This window comes from Augochlora pura, chromosome 1 (genome assembly GCF_028453695.1).
Source record: "Augochlora pura isolate Apur16 chromosome 1, APUR_v2.2.1, whole genome shotgun sequence".
Taxonomy (NCBI): domain Eukaryota; kingdom Metazoa; phylum Arthropoda; class Insecta; order Hymenoptera; family Halictidae; genus Augochlora; species Augochlora pura.
In genome coordinates, this window is record NC_135772.1 from 15,064,148 (window position 1) to 15,086,314 (window position 22,167).

General features: G+C 36.5%; 1 protein-coding gene across 1 annotated transcript; it reads left to right on the top strand.

The window, feature by feature from the left end:
* The first annotated feature begins 19 nt into the window (after nt 1-19).
* LOC144467946 (very long chain fatty acid elongase 7) lies at nt 20-16,836 on the top strand. The gene is given in 11 exon segments (XM_078176977.1): nt 20-174; nt 231-3,081; nt 3,269-3,671; nt 3,674-3,771; nt 4,893-4,941; nt 5,401-5,591; nt 7,343-7,423; nt 7,699-7,861; nt 8,727-8,866; nt 12,729-12,920; nt 13,975-16,836. Coding segments are annotated over 8 exon segments (1,023 nt in total). The 5' UTR covers nt 20-174; nt 231-3,081; nt 3,269-3,535; the 3' UTR covers nt 12,894-12,920; nt 13,975-16,836.
* Nucleotides 16,837-22,167: the final 5,331 nt, after the last annotated feature.

Genomic DNA, 22,167 nt, shown 5'->3' on the forward strand with positions numbered 1-22,167 from the left:
CGATACAATAAACAAGAAGTAGGCATTCCGAGTGTATCGATTAAAATTTGGTTCCCATAAAAGGAGAAAAAGAAGACGACGATGCGAAGTGAAGGTATCGTTTTCCAATCAAAATTATGCGAGATTCTATCTGATCATGGTATCAAGCATCCGCGGTGTTATCGAACAGAAAAGGTATGAATTCCGTCCGATGATGTTTCACGTTCGATACTAACAGTGGTTTTAATCAGGTCTCGGCGAAAGAAATAACGAATTCCAGCCACGGGAATCAATTCCTTCGGGTTAACTAGGCGAAACCTAGCAGGCAGTTGATCTGATTAGAAGGGGGACCCGACACTAAATTTCTGATGCCAAGGTACGAAGACAATTCGTGACTACGTTCGTCGCAGAGCCCGCGGCGTGGCGTCGCGACGTACCCGACAACTAATCCTGGTACAAGTGACAGCATATAGAGAAGCCCTATGTACATCTATAGAACTGCGTTCGTCCTATGTAGAACATAATGATTTGCCACCGCTACTGTATCCCGGACTATCGTAAACGAGAGACCATCGATGATGATCTTTTCGAATGAACTGTTCCGAGACGAGAAACACATTCTGATCCATTCCGCGATCACTGTGGAATTTATCGATCCGTGAACGGAAAGAGCGAATTTCATAGAAAACTTGAAATATTACGAGTTATTATTATTATCTTTGGCTTACTGAAATTATTAAGTCATTTCAACTACAAATCTAAAATAATTTTTCTATTTATAGTATTTCCATTTTATGTAACAAAATTCATTCTATGAAATTGCGTCTCGTGACTTATATAACAGTTACATTTTCAACAATTTTTTAAATCGAATCTTTGACGATATCTATAAAAATGATTTTCGAACGTGTTAGAATAATTTTAATAGCGTCGCAGAGTCGTCACCCGAGTGCTAAAATTAAGGGATGAAATAAATCCAATTTACTGATTTTCTGCAATCAATTTAAAAAATTTTCAGTTTTCTTAAAGATTTGCTATTTAGGAAAAATAAATACATATAAATGCAACTGGTATAGTTCACGAGTTGTATATCTTTTTGTTTATTTTGTGTTAGAAAACACGGTGTTCTAGAAAATGATTTCGATGATTTCAGAATTAGACTTAGAAATTGTATTGCAATCATTTGTTGCAACAGGAAGGATTTATTACGGGTTAGTTAAATATTCAAGGAAGTGTAGAATTATGTCAGAATTTGTCTAGAATCATCGTTGAAACAGTTTCATATTTTATTGACAATTACAATATCTTGGTCTTCTGCATTTAGAGGATTATTCGAGGAAACGAGATTACTTCGACACGTCGGGTAACATCATGACACCTGCTACATTTCTGTGGCTTTTTCAAATTTTATTGTTCTATCAAAATAATCTCTATCCCTTTTTCTACATCGTATCGTCCCTTGCAAAATTAAATATTACAATAGATAAATAATTAACTGAGGACAATATTTTATCCTATAAAAGAATAGAAAACTTTGTTTTTGTATTTATAGTTTTAAATACTGCATAATAAAAGAGTTATTCCACTTTTTCGTGGATTCTTATAGCATGGTTATATATTTAATTAATACTTATTTCTTTAACAATGTTCTTTACTATTTTTTCTTAAAAAGGGGAGCAGATCGATTATTATAATAAAATTGTTCTGATAGTGTAATAAAATGGTAAAGTGTAACAATAATTTCAAACTCTCATTTTTTAAATTGAAATATTTTTCTATAACGACATAATTTTTATCATATAATTAATGTGAAACGATATTGTACTTTCTCATGACAGGTAATATTTATGAATTTATGAATATAATAAGGTGAAAAACGAAACAGTTTTGCGTTGAAAAGCGAAAGATGATAAACGAGCTCTGGTTTTGTCTGAAATAGGTCTGTCGTATTATCAACAATAGTTTTATTGACCTGTATTGTGAATGGAGCTGCCCATGATGCGTGTGAGGGACATGATAGTGATTTTACGCACTAATAAAGCGTTCGTAGGAACGACAATAAAAACTCACGAAGATCCGTATGCATTATTTGAGTCGTTTAAAACTTTCTACATATTAAAGTTTATATTTTAAAAAAAGAATGCTGCAAATCATTCCTAGAATCAAATTCAAATATCTGCAATCGACGTTTCAACTTAATTAAATAGAATATCAAAACAGCGTATACAAATTAAAAGCGAAATAAATACTGCTTTCACCTCGATTAACAGATTTTCTGTATTGCATATCGTTGAATGGTTTAATAAAGTTCGAAACTTTGATATCGCCTCGGAAACTTTTGTACGCATTCACGATGCAAGTAAGCATAACACCGTTGCACGGTTCAATGCGTCAATGCATAATCATAGAAAATTAAATGGCCCGATAACTTCATTAACGTGTTAATGCGCCATCGTAAAGTCTCGCGGATTTTAGTTTGAAAGGTATTTTTATCACCTTTGATTTGCATTTTGGTCACGGCCGGCCCCTGTTTAATGAAACAATTAATATTTAATTGCCGATATCACTGAGCCCGACGAACAATTCGTACCGCGCGAAACGTATAATTAACTATAAAAACACAGGTAACGATTATGGTAATTGAATGGTGTGCCTGATTAGCAAATGTCATGTGACCATGTTTTACAATGACCTATAAACTGCAGACTCAAACGATCCGGCATTAACATAATACGGTTACAAGTCTGCTAAACTTGCCAATGCTATCCTCATCAGGTAGTCCCATTGTTTTCAGCAAAGCCATAGAAAATAGCAAAATCGAATCGCTGGCTCGTTTCACGCGTCAGATGTACAAAAATCGTTCTACAATTCTAAACATATAGTTATATCTTCTAAACATATATTATATTATGCAATGTTAACATTAATATTAATACTATATATTGATAACATTTATTATTACCGTCTACGCAACTACTCGTTCCATGTATTTCAACATCGTTTTCATTTTTAGATTTCTCAGAAGCGAACCCACCTGCGAAATTAATTCAACGCCTGGACAAAAAGTAATTAAAAGAATGGATCGATAATTGGCATAGTAAGGTAACAAGCCTGCTAAACTTGCCAATGCCATTCTCCGCATTTCGCCCCTATATATTTTCACGAGAGCCGTAGAAAAATCGATTCGCCAGTCTCACATTTTAGTATATTCATACCATTCTCATAGTATGTTTCTGCAAACACACAAATTAACAATATATTTCCCATCGAACGTGTTCTCTGTTTCCAGAAACAAATTTCTCTAATATTTCTAACCGTGTCCGCCACTTTTGGATCTTCTCGAAGTGACACCGTTTACGAACGTAGCTCGAAGACCGACGAAAAATCGATGAAAAGTATCGATTAACGAGCAGGAGGAATAAATTTTTCGAATTCTCGTCGATGGATTTTTTAGACGTGGTTCGGTGAACGATCTAGCACCAATCGCGTTCCGTGATAAATATACAAATATTCTTCGCTGTACAGGTCTTGAACATGTTTTCTTTATCGTATTAAGATGGGGTGTGCGAGAAACCCTTTACAGGGAACTGTGCTTGTGTGCTACGTTCCTGTCCCCGAGTCACTGCTAGGGGTGCTTGCCCTGCAGATGAACTTAGACAGTAGGTTGCTACCGTGAAAGACGGTGTTAACGTCGCTAGCTACCATTCGTACCGTTCAGTAACCCGAATGTCAGTCGATATCTGTAAATTCGACGGCCAGGATGAGCAAGGTCTTCCAATTCACGTGCCTCAGGTATGTTTTTTTCTTCTGCGTTTCGGCGACAGCCCGTTCCGGATTCCGCTTGCTTTCGCGCGAGTAGATTACGTTTCGAAAATAATAGTCGCCCCGTTGCACACGCCTTCGCGGTCACCACGAATTTTCCTACGTTCTTTTATCGCTTTTTTCATTCGCACGCCGTCCCGGCACGATGCACATCACGAGTTTAAAGTCGCGATCGCTTCGCGCAGACAGTCCCTCGCACACGTTTCCGAATATTTCGTTGCCGGGGCTGGCCACTGACGTTCACCCATTGCCGCATTTCTATCGATACAACTACAATTTTAATAGAAACCGATTCATAATTTACAATGAATCGATAGAGTCCTACTGCAACGATGACAATAGTTTGCGTCCAATGGTCGGCGTGGCATTCGGACGACCGTACGCCGACGTTTCGAATCGTTTCTACGTTTTGGTTGCATGGAAAAAGTTGTGCCCGAGATGGAACGTGATATTTCCGCGGCGTCGTTCGACTCGCACAGTCGCTTGTAGAACGTTGGATTTTTCCGTTGTTGTTCGGACACGAAAAATTGATCGATATACGGAATGTTGGCCGGGCATCGGCTTTAGTCAACGTCGTCTTTCGAACAATCCGGCGAACTATTAAGTTGAACACGGAATTTCCGAGCTTCGAAACGTAACCTCGAGTCGATGTAACTCCCGTGTAAAATCAAAAGATGGATTAAGGATTGCGGAAACGTCCTGTGAAAAATCTGTTTGTTCTTTCGTTCGACTGCAGTGGGTTCTTTAGAGTTCGCAGTTTCACTCGCGTCTCACGGAATGGTATGAAATTTTTGGATTTATTATTAACAGGCACAGCTGCTTCAAATATATTTATTTCATCATATCATCAAAGAAATATCTAGTTTAATCGTCAAGTGTTCTCAAGCCTTCTCGTCTCAACAGTTTTTGAAAAATATTTTACACCTATCAAAAATTAACTTCCTTTTAACTATTGTGAGTTGACTTCACTGTATTATACTGTTCTCTCAACGATTGTCTCTACATCGCACTGCACTCTAACTGTTTTCTTCACTTTTATGAATGTTACGTGATTCGAATAATTCAGTGGGTTATTTCTTCACTCCTTAAAGAACGTTGGACTCTTGGAAACGTATCGATACGTTATGGAGGATGCGGCAGGTAATTTATCTTAACATTAAACATTTTTATTTCAACGTTGTTCGTTGTGTTCATTGTACACTAGATTAATTGTACACTAGATTAATTGTACACATAGATTAATTATACACATAGATTAATTATACACATCGTTACTACATTATTCTAATGTATACTAAATTCACTTATCACACTAATTGTTTCCGGTACAAAACATTTCCAACTAGCACACACTTTAATTTGTTACACACTTGTAATTCATTCATTAACGTAACCGACAAAATATGATAAATTAATACGTGTGCCTCTTTTTCTACACTGTTAATATATTGCAATGAATAAAATTTGCTCGAGCGGTGGATCTTGCACATTTTCTAAACGGTGCCATGAATTCACGAACGATTGATCCAACGTTACGAGGCACTGATAAAGCCGTGTTGATAAAACGTTATATTTGTCTTTCTCCGATTTCTTTTCTAGATCCTCGGGTAGCGGACTGGTTCTTAATGGGTAGCCCAGTTCCATTGTTAGGAATTATATCCCTTTACCTCGCATTTGTCCTTCGCCTCGGTCCGCTTTATATGAAGAACCGAAAGCCGTTCAACTTGAACAAGCTCATGATATTTTATAACATTTTTATGGCGACCGCAAGCGCAGCTGTATTCTATGGGGTAAGAATAGGACGAACTTCCTGTCAGTTCAATTATTAATATTATGCAGCACGGGCTACTATAATTTCTGGAATATCCGCGTATTATCCGCTATGAAAGAGACATTGCCAGGTACAGCATATCCAATGTGGTTCTGCTACATGTTTAAATGAAAATTAAACGAATATGCAATTGAATAATAAATTGCATTGATCATTAATTGAATAATAAAATGAATTGATCACCAATTGAGTAATAAATTGAATTGATCGTTAATTCAATAATAACTTGAATTCATCATTAACTGAATAATAAATTGAATTCATCATTAACTGAATAAGAAATTGAATTGATCATTAATTGAACAAATAATTTAATTTCACCAGAATCTGTTAGCAAATCTGCAATATTAATTTTATATTTCGTAGTTCCATAAAACTTTGATTATCGCAACCAACAAATGAGTTTCAGATGTAAAAAACAGGTTGCAGAGTTATTATTAAAATTATACTTGCTTCTGAAAATGTTCGAATGCTATAATTATTCCACTCATGAATTTATTAATAAAATCACGGATGATTCTGCTACTTCTCATTCTGAGAATACAAAATGAGCTGTCCGGAATATTTCTAACGTTCGAACTTCAATATCCAAGTTTCCGAAATGAAATACGCGGTGTAGATACTGCTAGACACACGAGCGCAAAAGTTTAATCCCTTTCGCGGCTACACCGTGTTCGTGGAAAGTAGTATAATGGTACGCGTTAATTACGGCTTCGACGTTGTACATCGTACGAAGAACTCTTCACATTTACATGTTACGATCTAACCTAAATATTAAAAGTTACATTTTTTTTTCGTAATCCGTAACAAGTAATCGACAGTTTCCAGAGAAAAAAAAAAGAGATCTATTAAAAGTTATATTTTTTTCGTAATCCGTAACAAGTAATCGACAGTTTCCAGAGAAAAAAAAAGAGATCGTTTAAACATTCGGACATTGTTAAAATGCGACGGATTGGCGCACCGAAAAAAAAAAAAAACGTTAAAAAGCTCAAAACCGACAATAGAAAAAGAGAGAACAATTTTTGTCTGTCTTGTAACAGGCGACTGTGACACGATTTGATTGGAGATTTTCGACGCATGTGTTTCAGTTTTATTATTTTCCATGCAGCTCGAAAATTCCATTACAACGTTTAAAAAAAACCTTTCCGCCGAAATTCCGCGTTTCGAACTAAATCAGCAGTTCCATTGTTTCAAGTATCGTTTTGTTCGTTTTAAGATAGAAAATGGCCGCCCGAAATAGCTATCTCGTTTTTCACGTACGCACTTGTAATAATGAAAAACGGCAATTTGATTGGAAACAATTTTGTCCGCGCAAGAAAATATTACATGAAATTTCGATGAACAGAGCGTAACGGATTTTATGGAAACAATATAAATGCGCGATGTCGAGGAAAATTGTTGTTAATGAAGGGCTCTTGGAAAACGTCGATTTTTCCGGAAATAAAATGTGTAAAAACATTCGATATTTTGGTTCCATGTTTACGCGAAGGTCTAATGAATCTTACCGATTGTACGCGAACCTTATTACTTTTGTTAATGAAAAATGCTTGATGTCGATGAAATTTATTTCTGCGATTAAATTGACTTTGATTACCATATCGCAAAAAATGTTATTACATATCGCAAATTAATTATATTGCTCTATAATGCTTTACTTTACTCAACAATTATATTACCTTAATTAGTATTAATAAAATATGCAATTTTCAGCTTCTTACATCTGGTTTCACTACGAAATTTTCCCTAGGATGCGAAATTCACGTTGTTTCGCACGATCCTGAGTCCTATCGCGTGAGTAGCCTTATTATCAGACTGCAGATTTTTATGCGGTAAATACAAAGAGAAATATTACAATAAACAGTACAGTACAGTGTTACAATGCTTGAACCGTACAGAAGCAAATATTTGCTTAATTAATTCTATGCAAGCCCAGCGAAAAATTCTTTGAAATAAGCTCATTAGTATCGTCGACATTTTATTTAGTATAAATATTTGCAGTTTATTCGTCACCGATACAACTTGCGATGCAAATGTCCCATGAATGAGACGCTTATCGTTCCTAACAGATGGCACGATGGATATGGAGGGTTCTGATACTGAAGTTGTTCGAGTTGGGCGACACAATAATCTTCATCCTCAGGAAGAAGTTCAACCAGGCCACCTTTCTCCACGTCTACCATCACACCTCCACCGTTCTTCTCTCCTGGATAACGTGCAAATTCGTGCCAGGTAAATCTGCATACATGAACCCGCCGTTGTTACCAATTCCAATCTATTCAAACTCGATTACTTTTATCTCTTGATTTCATTCCGGCATTGTTCTCTACGCGCGATTCGATAAAAAATCAAATTATTTGATCGATACCTTTGGAAATAAATTGATAAAAAAGAATGAGAAGTATGCGTGCGACGATGATCATAAACATCCAATGATTATAAACAAAATGGAATTTTTGTTAATACGTTGATCGCTGCATAAAATTAGAACTTGTACTATTTGATTTATAATTAGGGGAGGCTGGTGATGTAGATACTGTACACAATTTATTAAGTATGTTGTTAGTTCCTTTTTAGTTGGAATAATAATAATAAAATACTAGTTTTCTGTTGCCGATGTTTAACTATCTTTGATTTAGCTTATTTAACGAGTAGGTATAATATTATATATAATTATAGGTATAATAATAATTATTATTATCTAATTTTTCAAATATTAGATACCATTCGAGATTAATAAAATAGATAAAAAGAAGTAAAATAAATGAAATAGATAAGATAAATACTGCTTAATGCCAATATTATGAAAATATAAAAATATTAGTAGATTTAACCCTTTCGTTACGAGTGCCGACTATAGTCGACATATGGTATTATTTAAATATAATATACGTAATATAATAAATACAATACAATACAGTAAAATAGAATACAATATAATATTACGTAATGTAAGACTATAAATATCCTGTTCCGTGACGTGACAACAGCGGAGCGGACTGCCGTAACGAAGGGGTTAATTATCCTATAACAACAGAAACGCGTTACCATGTTTTTCAAAGTCTTCTTCCGATTTCGGGAACCGTGTTGTTCGCAGGCGGTATGTGGACGTTCCCGATTATGCCGAACTGCATAGTGCACGTGATTATGTACACCTACTATCTCCTCGCCTGCTTGGGCCCGGAGATGCAGAAGAGGATCGCGCCTTGGAAACAATACATTACAGGATTACAAATGGTACGTTCCCATTTTGTATCTGACTTCGCTATCTGGCGCGCGCGCGCGCGCTCGCGGCCGGAGCAGCGCCGAGCGGCGCGCACAGCCCCGGAATGCATACATATATTGTCGTTGTGCTGTTCGTTGCGCTGACTGAATTGCCGTGCCGGGGAGGCGTTATTCGCTCATTTCACCGTGCACGCGCGTCCCCGTATCGCGTAACCGTAAAATTACATTCCGTCGTGCGGTCGAATTTTTCGAAAGTGGAATTGTTATTGACGTTTGGCCCCCGCCGGCGTGCCGGGTAGAAACGCGGTTAAAGGAAATTAATCTGCACCAATAACGCATCGCGATGAGAAACAACGGGGGCCATTGAATGACTTTTCCGCTGGTAACACGGCAACGCGGAAGGCCGGTTTTCAGAAATCCCGGAATTATGTTGCCGTTACTCTTCCGCCGCAATTTTTGCGCCCAAGTAATTGAAAGCTGTTGGAAGAACCCGTATTTTTTTAAAGTGCCGCTCGGCGGTGCTTGTTTCACTCCTTTTTTTTTTTTTATTTTATGAGCGTTGACCGAAGCCCTTCGAAGTCGCTTCCGCGCGTGGGACGAAATTGTTTTTTATTAGACCGCGGGTCTAGATGGGAAGTAAAAATGTTCGCGCATCGATTGCGAGAAATTATTTGCAACCAACGTACAGAAAGTTCGCAGGCTAAATTATATCTGTTGCTGTAATAATAATTTCGTTTCTAGTTTTTGATTTCAGTGGGAATATTTTCTCAGAATCATTGCTTTCATTGAACTATTAAATATTCTTCGTTAAATGATAAAATAATCTTGCTGAATAATTTAATTACAATGTTTTAGCCGAAGAGAAGGATGGAAGGAATATATCGACATTTCATCGTTGTACTGACTTTTGCTTTTTCATTAATTCATGAGAATATTTTTCAATTTCTAAGTCTAATTTTAGAATATTTCTTTTATTCGATTTGTTTTGAAAAATTTAATTTTGGTAGGAAATTTATATTTGGTAAATTTTATTTGGTAGGAAGGTCCAAGCTTTTCCTTTGAAATTTTTCGTCGATTTCAGGTACACCTTGATATTTTCAAAAATGTATAAGTCAATTTTCCCGAAAAACGTATCGATCCGAGCAAGGTGGTTTCAGAGCCGATGGTTCCACCTGCAATAAAATTCTTCTTTATGTTTCTGTCAGCTTGCAAAAAGTTGCAGATGGGGCATACGTAGCCGTGAAATATAAACGTCAGGAGGGACGACGAAAATACTATTTTTTTCCGGAGAAGTATCGAAACAACGAGGATGAGTCCGTTTTTGCAAACAACCCTTTCGCTTCGATTTGAACTTGCGTTCTCAAATGAATCACTATAGCGTGTTCAATAAATGAACGAAGAAGAAAAATTACCTAATAGGATCCAAATTTAATTTTTTGAACATTTGGCGCATCTTCAAATTTTTCTGTGCAATTAGGTTTTTTAATCGAAAGTAATTGAAAAAAATTCTGCACAAAATTAAAATCAGTTGACCTTTGAAGTTCTGCAACTTTGTGTAGAAAAGGTCTTACAACATTCTACCTGGGCACATTTTAAAGAACGAGGTCTCTAGTTTCACAAGCTTGAAACCTTTTCAGAAACAGCCTTTTTCCTGTTCAAAAAGAGGGCCAGAAAAACTGGTGCCACCCATTTGTTTAAAAATTTAATAAATGTCAATGCCAACGTCTACAAAATGTTGGCCTATATTCGTCTCGAAGAAAATTCTTCCCTTGACCTTTGAGAAATTTAGTTTACTTCAATTTTATTGTTTTTGCGCTGTAAAATTTCAACAGAAGAAATTTTTTTGGGGTAATTTTAAAGATAAGATTTCTTTGCTAAATATAGATTTCTTTATTACATTATTAAGTTACTTGTGAAATTTTTATCTAAAACCAGGGAACGGTGATCGGAGAATTGTCAGTTATTGAACTTCTGTAACTTTCTACAAACAAATTTCGCGATATCTTGTCCACGGTCATTTTAAAGATTAATTTTAAAGATTATCACAGTTCATACAAAAAGTTCCTACAAAACTTTCGCCACATCCAGTGTTTCAACCCTTTGCAATCGAATCCATTTAAATTAAAAATCCAAAATATTTTCCCAAATACTTGTAACGTTTCCATTTGACATAATCTTTTACAGTTTAAACATTATAGAATCGAATCTTGCGACTTGTGCAACGGTTAACAGATTCTTAACAATTTTTTGAATATAATAAAACTTGATAAAATTTATTATGATACGTGACGTAATAATTTTCATCAGCGTCTTCGAATCGCCACTCATTGCAAAGGATAATATAAATTATAAGGGATATAAATTACATAATATTATAATATAATATTCCCCGTCGAACAATTACTTTTGCGTTTCGTCAGCAGTCAACAAAGCGGAGACGTACAGCTCAAATACGGAGTACGACTGGATGTTTAATTATCGAATCACAGTACAAAAGGCGCAATATGTTTCCGGGCGCAGTGAACGCGCGCGCGCGCGCTATCCTCGGAATGGGAATATTAGGTCATATACGCGAATCGTTCTTCCTAACTCGATAACCGGGTTCTGACGAAGGTTGAAGAGGTCGTAAGTGCCAGATGGAAAATTATACGTGTTGTAGTCGCGAGCGTCGATTCGATTTCGGCGTCGTGGTCCACGGAGGAACAACAGCTTGATGAAATAGCAGGCGGTGTGGCTGGCCAGGGGGGAGGGGGGGTGGTGGTGGTGGCGGGGGACGCCGGACCAACGACAACGGCACGGTTTTTAATTAAATAATCCGTCGACCGAGAACTTTTATTTCTGCCGAGATATCGACGGGACGATTTATCGGGTTACGTGGACGTTTAATTTCGAGCTAAGCGTTTACACTATGCAAAGTGGGACGACTGGGAAGTGGACCGGTCGGCACGTCGAAGTGTCATTTTCGTATGCGGTCGAGGGAACTTGACACTTTATCTACCGAATGCTCGTTAATTGGTTTTTTTAATAACTGCGCGCGATGGAAGCTCGACAATTTTACGGGAGGTTAGTCCTTTACACGAATCTAGATAATTCGTTACGTCGGAGCGAAACAATTTTTAAATATACAGCAAGTTCTCTCTAATTGTTCATTAGTTTATAAACAGAAATGGTCAAGTTTGGGAAGCGTAGATATAATTATAATAAGTGTAGATTATAATTGTTGACTAGAATTTTTGTATTTAAATGTATTTTATAGTTCTATTTTGGGAATTGTTAATATCTCACTTCGTTTTTAGAATATCTATTATTTGATTACTTTATTTGTTCATCGTCGTAACTCTTTGTAAAATATAAACGATTCTTTTTTAAACAATCGTAACTGCGATGAATATTTGAACTATAGACCTTACGAAAAATAAAACTTTTCCGTTACAGTTTGCTTAATTCTTCGATTGTTTGAACAAGTCTTCGTAAATTCATTCGATTGTTCATATTGCATTTTACATTCGTGAATCACTGTCAAATCGGATTAAACTGCGATTGATGCAGAAATTACAATTGAAACAGAAACCAAAGATTATTCGATGTCAAACATGGACATTTTAAATCCTTTGCACTCGAGGACTCCGGAGCGGAGCCATTCAGAATTTAATATTTAAAATTTGACAAATTCTAAAATCCTTTTTATTTTATTATATCTATATAATATTGTTAAGTTTATATTTAAATAATTGTCAAAAATGTGATTGTTGTCTATAATAGCTTCGAATGCGAAAAATGTTTAATAATAACAGCTCGGTGAATATGTTTCGTATATTTGTAGAAATCCTAGCGATACGCCATTGATTAAAAATGTATCTTTTTGTGGTTGCAGATCCAATTCGTTATCATGATAGGTCACACATGTCAAACACTGTTCCCTTCTTGCGAGCCGCATCGGAAACCGGTGGCGTACATCTACATGTCACAAATTCTCACCATGTTCTACATGTTCTGCGACTATTACAAAAAATCGTATCTCAGAAAAAAGACGGAATAACCGGTTCGTTGAGCCGTGAATTTCAAGGTAAGCTATACCTAATTAACCCCTTGCGCTATTGCGTCTTTCAGAGCTGCGTTGATTACGACTGTTTCGTTCTTAATTATTTAATTAGTGTCCCGATTGACCTCGTCTACTTTCACTCCCTAATTTCGATGACAGAGGATCCAAATTTTGTTTCAATTTAATAGAAACGATTGGCAGCCATATTTATCGAATCGTTCGCACGAAATGTTCGTCACGAGTCTGACTCGTTATTATAGCGCAAGGGGTTAACAAGATATTTTGCTCTCTCGGTATGTTCGGTCCACAAGTTTCTTAATTAAAGAGAATAAATTGTGATTGCATCCATGTTTTCGTTAGAACCGAGCTCGAATTACAACTTCCACGCGATACAGTAAGCAAATCAATTTTTGAGTGGAAACCCTTTTTCGTGTACACTGTTATTTACAATGCGTACACAGAAACGTATCCACTATTTCAGCAAGAATTTTATGCGCCCGTTGCGATCAGGATAAAACTAACCAGAGTTTCGTTCCAACGAATCAAGAAAGTTGATTCAGCAAAAGAAAACTACAATGTTCAGAAACGGATTGCAATTACGTAAAAATAATTACAAATGCTTCGCTGTATTTTCCTGTACGGTTACTAGATTGCGCGAATTCATGTACCGTATGTAAATTGCTAAAATAATGGAAGACACGTAGGAATTATATTATAAAAATTTATATTGTGTCAATAGCTTGTTGGTTACTATATTTTATGATATTTCATTGGGTTTTTATATGTTTATGATAAAAATTAATATGTCAAATGCGAAACTTTGATGATGTTAAAAATTAAGTTCGCATTATTTTTAAGTTATTACAATTGATGGTAAATGATAATAATTACCAACTTATTAACTATAGCCATTAACTTAACATAGAAAATATTGAATCTCCAGATGTTCCACTCTTTCGCTGAATTATCCATGAAAATTTGTTAGCCCCTCGTACACAGCCGTGAACAGTAACCCGTAAATAAATCCGTCCGGGAATACCGCGATGATTTTATTCAAATAAGCTCCTTTTGTCGGCAGGTCATTTCGGTAAGAATAGCGACGGGCCGCACAAAGGCCGCAAAAAAAAAATCGTAGATTCCAGCTTTTGTCGCCAACTCTTCATTAGCTCTTCCGCCCTCGAAAGCCAGCACGCGTGTTCGCACAGCGATAATTCTGTGGAAAAGGAGAAAGGGGCAAAAAAAGAAGAAAAAAAAAGGAAAAAAAAAAGGAAAGGAGGAACGAAGAACCGCCGGCTGAATGGAACGATCGCGCTAGCATGCACGCGACCCGATATACGCGTCTTCCGATGCATCGTGCGTGGATGAAATGCACTATACAGAACGGTGTCTATCGAGGGCCGAGGAAAACTATTCCACGAGATACCAGGATAAAATTTGTATTTCCAAGCCAGCTTACGTTTTGTTCGCCGGAATGCTTTTAGTCGAATACTCGCCCCGCCGCACTTTTTTTTCTTCTCTTTCTTCCCTTTCTCTCTCCCCTCTTTGTTTCGCCTCAGCCCGTAGCCCGGCGTGCACCGCGCGGATCGAAGCGCATCACATTTTGTTTAGCGCGACGAAAATCCAACAGATTCCTTCCCGATTCTCAAGCCGCGGGATTTTCATTTTAGTGCCGCGCTCGCGCCCCGTCTGGGAGTCGACTTCTCTTTTAAGCGCGTGGCAGCAGATCTGCCGGAAGCCTCGCCGCGATCAAAATAAGAAGAAGAAGAAGAAAAGAAAAGCAAGCCTTTGTGTACGGCGAGCCGAAGTCGCGGTTAAATTATTTAAACTAGTTTCAGCGGAGATCCTGACGAGAATTAGTCTCGTTCGTTTTCGACACCGCCCGACGCGGCACCCTCGGTTCAAGTTTTTTTTTTCTGTATTTTTAATGGATGGCGCTCTTTCGTTTCGCATCGCCTCTTCGAGAATTATTTATTGTTAGCCGGTCGAGTCGTGGACAGCATCGAAAGTAATTTCAAGTGGGAATTGCGGCTGCAGCGAGTTCTTTCTTTTTTATTTTTTTTTCGTTTTATTAACAAATCCACGGTTGAATATTAAATTTGTGCTGGGACGAGAAACTGTTTCCGCGACTCGACCGGACGGTTGAATTAATTATTTAAGGAGGAAGTGTGTCTGGTGAATGTTTCTTGAAAGGTAATTATACTACGTATATAGTTTCGCGTTTTGTTAAGTTAAAAATCTCTGTTTGTACATTTTCATGTTTATATAAATAACTGTCATGGTTCATTCATTTCTTGTAAATCTTCGGTTACATCGTGTTCAGCGTATTACAGAATAGTACACACTGTAGATCTCGTCTTGTAGGTATTCAATGATGGTTACCCGAAATAATATCATATATTTGTTACGACACGTGTAGTTTTTTAACTGATTAAAGAAGCGTGTGGTACTCATCCCGTTCACTAGAGTATAAAGATTTAACGATACGTATGTACAGCGAGCAACAGAAGCGTTCGAACAATAACTTCGTCTTTCCGTGACGTATATTTAAATAAATTGCATACATCGAAGGGAAGAAATTCTTTACAGTATATTAAAATAGAATGTACACATGAATATCAAAATAGACAAAACTATCTATGTAGTAGAAAGGGTTACCTACATAATGAAAAAATTATTGAAGAAGAATTCAATTGAAAAATTGCAAAAATAACCTTTCTTTAAGTTTTCATTATTAGCTTCATAACTCTATAATTTAAGACATATTCCAAGAAGTTTGACATCTTAAAAATTATTATTTATTTATGATCGATGTCGTTTTATAGCTCTATTTTATACGATTTCGCGATATTTTTTATAGTAAGTATATTTTTCGCTGTAACTCGCTGTAAATTTGAAGAGGATAAACAGTGACGTATAAGATACACAGACGTGTAAATATAATTTGTTATTAATTCAAATGGCGTTCTAATTTTGCAAATATCTTCAGATGCATTAAAAGATAACAAATTATATTTATACGTATCTGTCTGTCCTCGTAAAGTGAATTCATACTAAAGTCAATGCACGCTATAGAAACATCATGAAATAGTGCAGGATAGAGATATAAAACGATATAAATTATAAATAAAAAACAATTTTTAAGATGTCAAACTTCTTGAAACGTGATTAAATAATAAAGGTATAAAACTAATAATAAAACTTAAGAATGGAACATAATTTCAAACGAATGTTTTTGTTAAAAAATATATCTTTTTCATTACGTACATAACCTTTCATACTGAATTGATGATTTTTGTATTCTGACGTTTATATATTCTACATTAAAACACCGTGAGGGTTTTTTCCCTTCATAGTATACTTATTTAAGTATATGACGTAGAATTCGAAATTATACCAGTGTCCGAACACTTTTGTTACACGCCGTATATGAAGGGACCTGCCGTCGTCTGGGAAATAAAGGACTGCACCATAAAAAAGAATAAATGGCCTTGATCAGCAATTCGACGAGCTTAAAGATAAGAATATTTTACTGGCTCGATACGTGAACTTGAAATACGCTCATTAAAGCTTGAAAATCCCGAGATCGTTTGTGAGAGATACTCCAATCGAAATGTAAACGATACATTGATCTTAGAATCCAGTAAAAATAGAAGAGGTTAAAAGATAGTCTATTAAACTAAATAACTAACTTCCAGTTTATCCGTTTATTGTTACGATTACTTTGCGAGTTCACGCGATAAACATGGCAGTAATGTAATTCCACTTTACGAGTATTAAAGTAGACAAAGTGTGAACGTAGTAGACGCCAAGCTTCCTAAGGTTAATTAATAAGAAATTCTTTATTACAGTTACTATTATAGATCACCAATTTATCCGTCACAAATATTTTATACATGTATTTCACTTACAAACCGAAACGTTTGTAATAAACATTATTGAATTATGCTTTGAAAGTGTTGTTGCATGCGAAACCTTCCTCCAAACGTTCGCTACAAAATGAGTTTCAATAATAATTAATTAATTAACAGTTATGACAGCACGATAGCTTCTGCTTTATGTTACAAGATATACAAAATTCGCCACGCAGATTTTTATTATCAAATTGTGGTACGAGCTACGCACTCAAAAATTTAATGAAAGCAGTAATGAAAGATTGGAGTATAATATTACGAAATATTTTCTACAAAAGAATGTACCATGAATTTTTAAAATCCGATCTTGTCAGTACATTGTTATTAAAATTAGACATCGAGACTATTTCACAGTATAATCGCGAAATATTTATTTTCCTAATTTATGTAAATCGGACGTCTATTCGAAATTCTTCGGCTCTCGTTTCGCTGTAACAATTACGACGGCGGAAATAATATTCCGTGAATAATTATAAAGATGGGGCACAAGATGGTCAAGCAGGAAATTTCCGAAAAAAAGAAAACGAACGGTCGGAGATTCAATTAAAAAATTCCGTTTCTTTCGAGCGAACGTTTATTTTTCCCGGCCACCGAAAATTCTCGCGCCCGTGGTTGCGTGGCAGCCCATCCCGAAAGCCGCGCAGAGAAAGTCATGGGTGGAGAGCGGCGGTAGGTAGGGTCACACGGGCTCGGACGAAATTACAGGATAAATAAACCTGACGTTAATAAAGTCTTATCGGCATGCAACCATGCGTGTCTACTTTAAGCCACGGACGCACTAATCCCCTATGCTAATTTCGGTTGGCCAGGAAAACGGCGGCTCTAATACCATCGAGGGTGGGTGGGTGGTGGGAGCGCAGCCTGTCGCTACGTGGAAGATCGTCCCGTTCTGCCGTGTGCCTGGCTGCCATGCAAAAATGTATGCGTCCGAGCTACGCCCCCGTTAAAACTCGAATCTTCGAGATGACGTGCGCACGACGACTTTCCTAATTATTCGAACATATTTTGAACACGCGAGAGCAAAAATGTTTGGTTTAGAATATCACCTGTGCAATACTGAGTACTATACAGGGTGGAATTATATCTGTAGAATTTATATCCAGCTGCTTTATAAACAAAGATACTCCAACTTAATGTTTTACACATGTAACATATTTTACATATATTATACTAAGTTTCGCGAAAATGGCAATCATAAAACTGAAGAACATAATTTATGCTAAAGGTTAAAATTTGGCTCCTTTTGCTACGATACATTTTCGAAGACTTTTTCGAAGATTATTAATTATTACGCTAGGTTATTGTAATTTCTTCCAAGCTAGCGTTAAATTATTTGTCGACTTGAATGACTAATGGGAGATCTTTTATCAACAATAATAATAATAATTTTAATAATCTTTTATTTACCGCTCTCTCTCTAGCTTCTTTGTTATATATAAATCGTGATACGTATCGTGTTCTACTTTCATTTAGCAGCTATATGTAAAAATGATAATAAAATATACAATAACCGCTTTTATCATTAGAATATTATTCCATTATGTAAAATAGAATTAATGAAAAAGATTATAATCAGAATAATTTAGTCACATATCATTTTAAAAAGAAACGATTAACACACAAAACATGAAATTGTGCTTTTATCTAGGATTGTTAATATAATTTATTACAATTAGTTTCATTTGATCTAAATAAAAATTGAAAGTTTCAGTGAATGTTAATATATCGTCCAATTAACATATCATTTAATTCGGAAGCACGACGTGTTTCAAACACGTATTTTATTCAAACCACAAGACGCGATCTCATTCTTTTATTAAGTTGAGTGATTAGGTTTCAACGAGAAATTAAGAATCATCCGATGATAAATGAATAATGTTTAAAAGTTCGCGAATAAGTGCGGTAGCTTCGAGTCGCGTAATAATGCATGCGCCTTGCGTTTCCGCATGCAATGCTCACGACTGCGAAAGAAAAAGGTGGAGGGCGGATCTTTCCCTGCTAAATGTATGACCGTGCTCCTGCTAGCTTCGCTTCGGCACGGCGAATTCATTTTTTAAACTTCGTGCGGTTTGCCCGTATTCACCGTCCTAAGGCTCTTGCCGGATTCCACGCTTTGATATCCGAAAATTTCGACCAAAGAAACATCGCCGAAGCAACCCCTGCTATCCTAGAAACCGTTCGAATTTTATTCCAATCAACAACGCATCTTCAACCGAACTGTTTCATCCCTTTCTCCCAGCAGCGAAACGTTGAAACATGCAAATTTAATTCTGCATTTGAAATTGTGAACGAAATTCATTTCTAGGTTAGAAATTAAGTGTCATTTTTTCATAGAAAATGAAGATATATATTATTAGATTTTATGGAATATTATCTCACGGTATATTCGTCTGCTTCTTTTTTATTTACATTAATTCTATTTATATTAAATTACATTTTACGGTTATATAATAATATATTACATAGTGATCATTTATATATAAAATATTGATATATTATGATATATTATATATTATATAACTGTGCTATATTATATAACATAGTGATCATTTTAACAAGTCTACGTTTCTTAGGTGTTTCATGATTTTATGTTAGGAATAAATCATACTAATCGCAAACCTCTATAACAAATAAACATTTTCTATGTCAATTGCAAGAAACAGATAGTTCTTTCATGGTTTAATAATTTTAACAAATTTTCAATAATATATTGACAACTTTAAACTATTATTCTCTTTGTTACTATAATATTTATACATCATTCGTATATAATTTCTATATCATAAATATATAAAATCAATAATCTCACTACTTTTGTAACACATTATTACAATTACCTTTTTTAATCCTAAGTTGGCAACAAAATTGAACGTCGCTTTATTTATCGTCACTCCGGCGTTCTCGTCGATATAAGGCATCTCGTCTGCCGATCTCGGTGTGCTAGAAGCTCGCGCAGGAGAACAACAATCGGCACTCGCGCGCAGCAAACGTTAAACACATTTGCGAGGCTTCGCGGAGATATTTCGGGCCGATAATAGAGGCACCGTTGTTCCATCCGGCGTTTTTCTTTTTTTTCAGCCCGCTCGGAAATGCCAGTTTCGCGGTGCTCAAATGACGACAGTTTGCGCGGTCCTAGTTTTCCGCGGAATTAAACGCGAGCCTCCAATGGACTTTCTCATTTTCACACAACGAGGAATCTCTTGATTGTTAACGTGTTCTCTTGCTCGGTGAAAAACCATCGTAGGTCGCTGGCTTGACGTCGGCCGGGGTCGTAGGTCGACATGCCAGCCAGAAGAGAGAGATAGAGAGATATATAGAGAGAGAAAGAGGGAGAGAAAGAGGGAGCCGGCTCGTGCCCGCGCCGCTCACTATTTCGGAATCACAATAATCAAAAAGATGCCCTATTGAACGTAAACCGCGGGAAGAACGGGATACCAAGGCCCGCGTTCCAAATTTAAAAATTCAAAAGAGCCGAGTTTGTGAAGCTCGCCCTCGTAAACCGCGACATATTTCGCAAGAATATAAATTCTGCGGCAGCGAACCGGCGAACGGTGGAATTGCGCTCCCGTGGAACCCTGGTAACTGCGCCCCGTTTCTTATTGGTCGAAAATTTGAATTTCCCCACCGGTGTCCATTATGGCTCCGTCGCCCGTGCCGCGGTCTCTGTGTATCGCGGCCAGGCCCGATGTCGCGAATTTTTTAAGAGACCGTTCCCTACCGCCAGCCACTCTATATTATGCGGTGGAGGCCGCTTAAACAACCGGACGTAAATACACAGGTTTGCCTCTTTGACACGTCGCCGTGGAGGGGATCGGCATATATAGAATTCTACTGTTTCGAAAAATTTTCAAAAGTTAACAACGGTGAAATGGTTTTGCGAAATCTTTCTTGTTTGCTCGTTTGCTTGAACAAGGCACGAATGGACGCTAGAGGGTAATCGTGTTTCTCTTTGAACAAATTAGAAAACTTTCCGGGCTACATTGTCGCCCATAAGTCACCGGACACTTGCTTACATCGAGGAAAATAATTATTCGCGCAAAGATGCAAATTTTCTGGACGAGCAACAGGCTCTCTTGCAAAAGTTGTTTTCTTAAATTCGTTTCACTGTCGGTACAATTGTTCAATTGCTCTAAATAAAAAATTCATGAAGATTTTGTTAGCCTATAATTTTATTTAATAGGTGAACAACGGATTTTTATCCTGATAATTACGCTTTTGTCAGATCGTTGGTATAATCAATTAATAATTATATCACGCTTGGCCTAACTAATTATCCACGATGTTATTGAAGCCTGACCTAACTACTTTGAAACTTAACTATTCTAATTAAAATAAAATCTTCATGGTGGTGTTGAAGTGTTTAGTTGCCTCATTAATTATTTTTCTATCTTATCAATTTATATTTTTCATATTATCTAATTTTTTTACTGACATCGTTGCAGTGAAATGAGAATACTGTCTAAATAGAAAATATTTAAAATTTGTTACACGTATTACGTATATTTAAACAGTTCACGGGTAATATAAATTGATAGAAAATGAGGCAACAATATCGTTCGTATCTGTTGCTACGAGACATCAAAGTCGATGCTTTTCCTGTAGCTATTTAGTCCGCCGGTGCTAGAGAGATACCGTCCATAATCGATCATCGAACATTCATGTTTAAGACAGGGTGTAGCAGGTCGCCTTACTGATGAGTCCATTAGCAGGCCGAAGTCGAAACACTCCTCTCTTCTTTCATCACTTTTACACTCATTTTTTCAAGCCCTTCCAGAAATTAAGGATGGAGAAAAAATCGATCCTGTTATACCATATTACCAACATTGTTAACCACCCAGCGCGACGTGAACTTCTCTTATAAGTGGAAAAATTACGCCTAGTCCATTTTTGAATTTTTATAAATTATATTTCAATTTTTATAAATTATATTCCAATTTTCACACAGATCGATTCATCGCAATATACAATAAATTCTCTCCAACATAGTAACATTCTCTCCAAACATAATTGACGTAATCGTGCGCTTCGTTTTATAATTATTAACAATTTGTCAATTATGAAAATGAGCCGCGAGAATGGTATAATCGTATCTCCTCTTCCCAAATTGTCAATTTTGGTTTACAAGCTGACGGACAATTCGCGAGAATTTACCGTATCACGCGCGCGTGGAATGACAGCAATAAATGAACGAAACCGATAATAAGAAATGAATCGAGAGCGAACTATTCCAGTGGCTGGCACACGGTGATCAATACAGCGGCGCGTTACCGTAAATTGTTAGCACCCGTAGGCATTGATTATTAATTGGTAAATATTAAACGGTTAAACCGAATTGAAATGGACAATCGAGTTCACGGTGA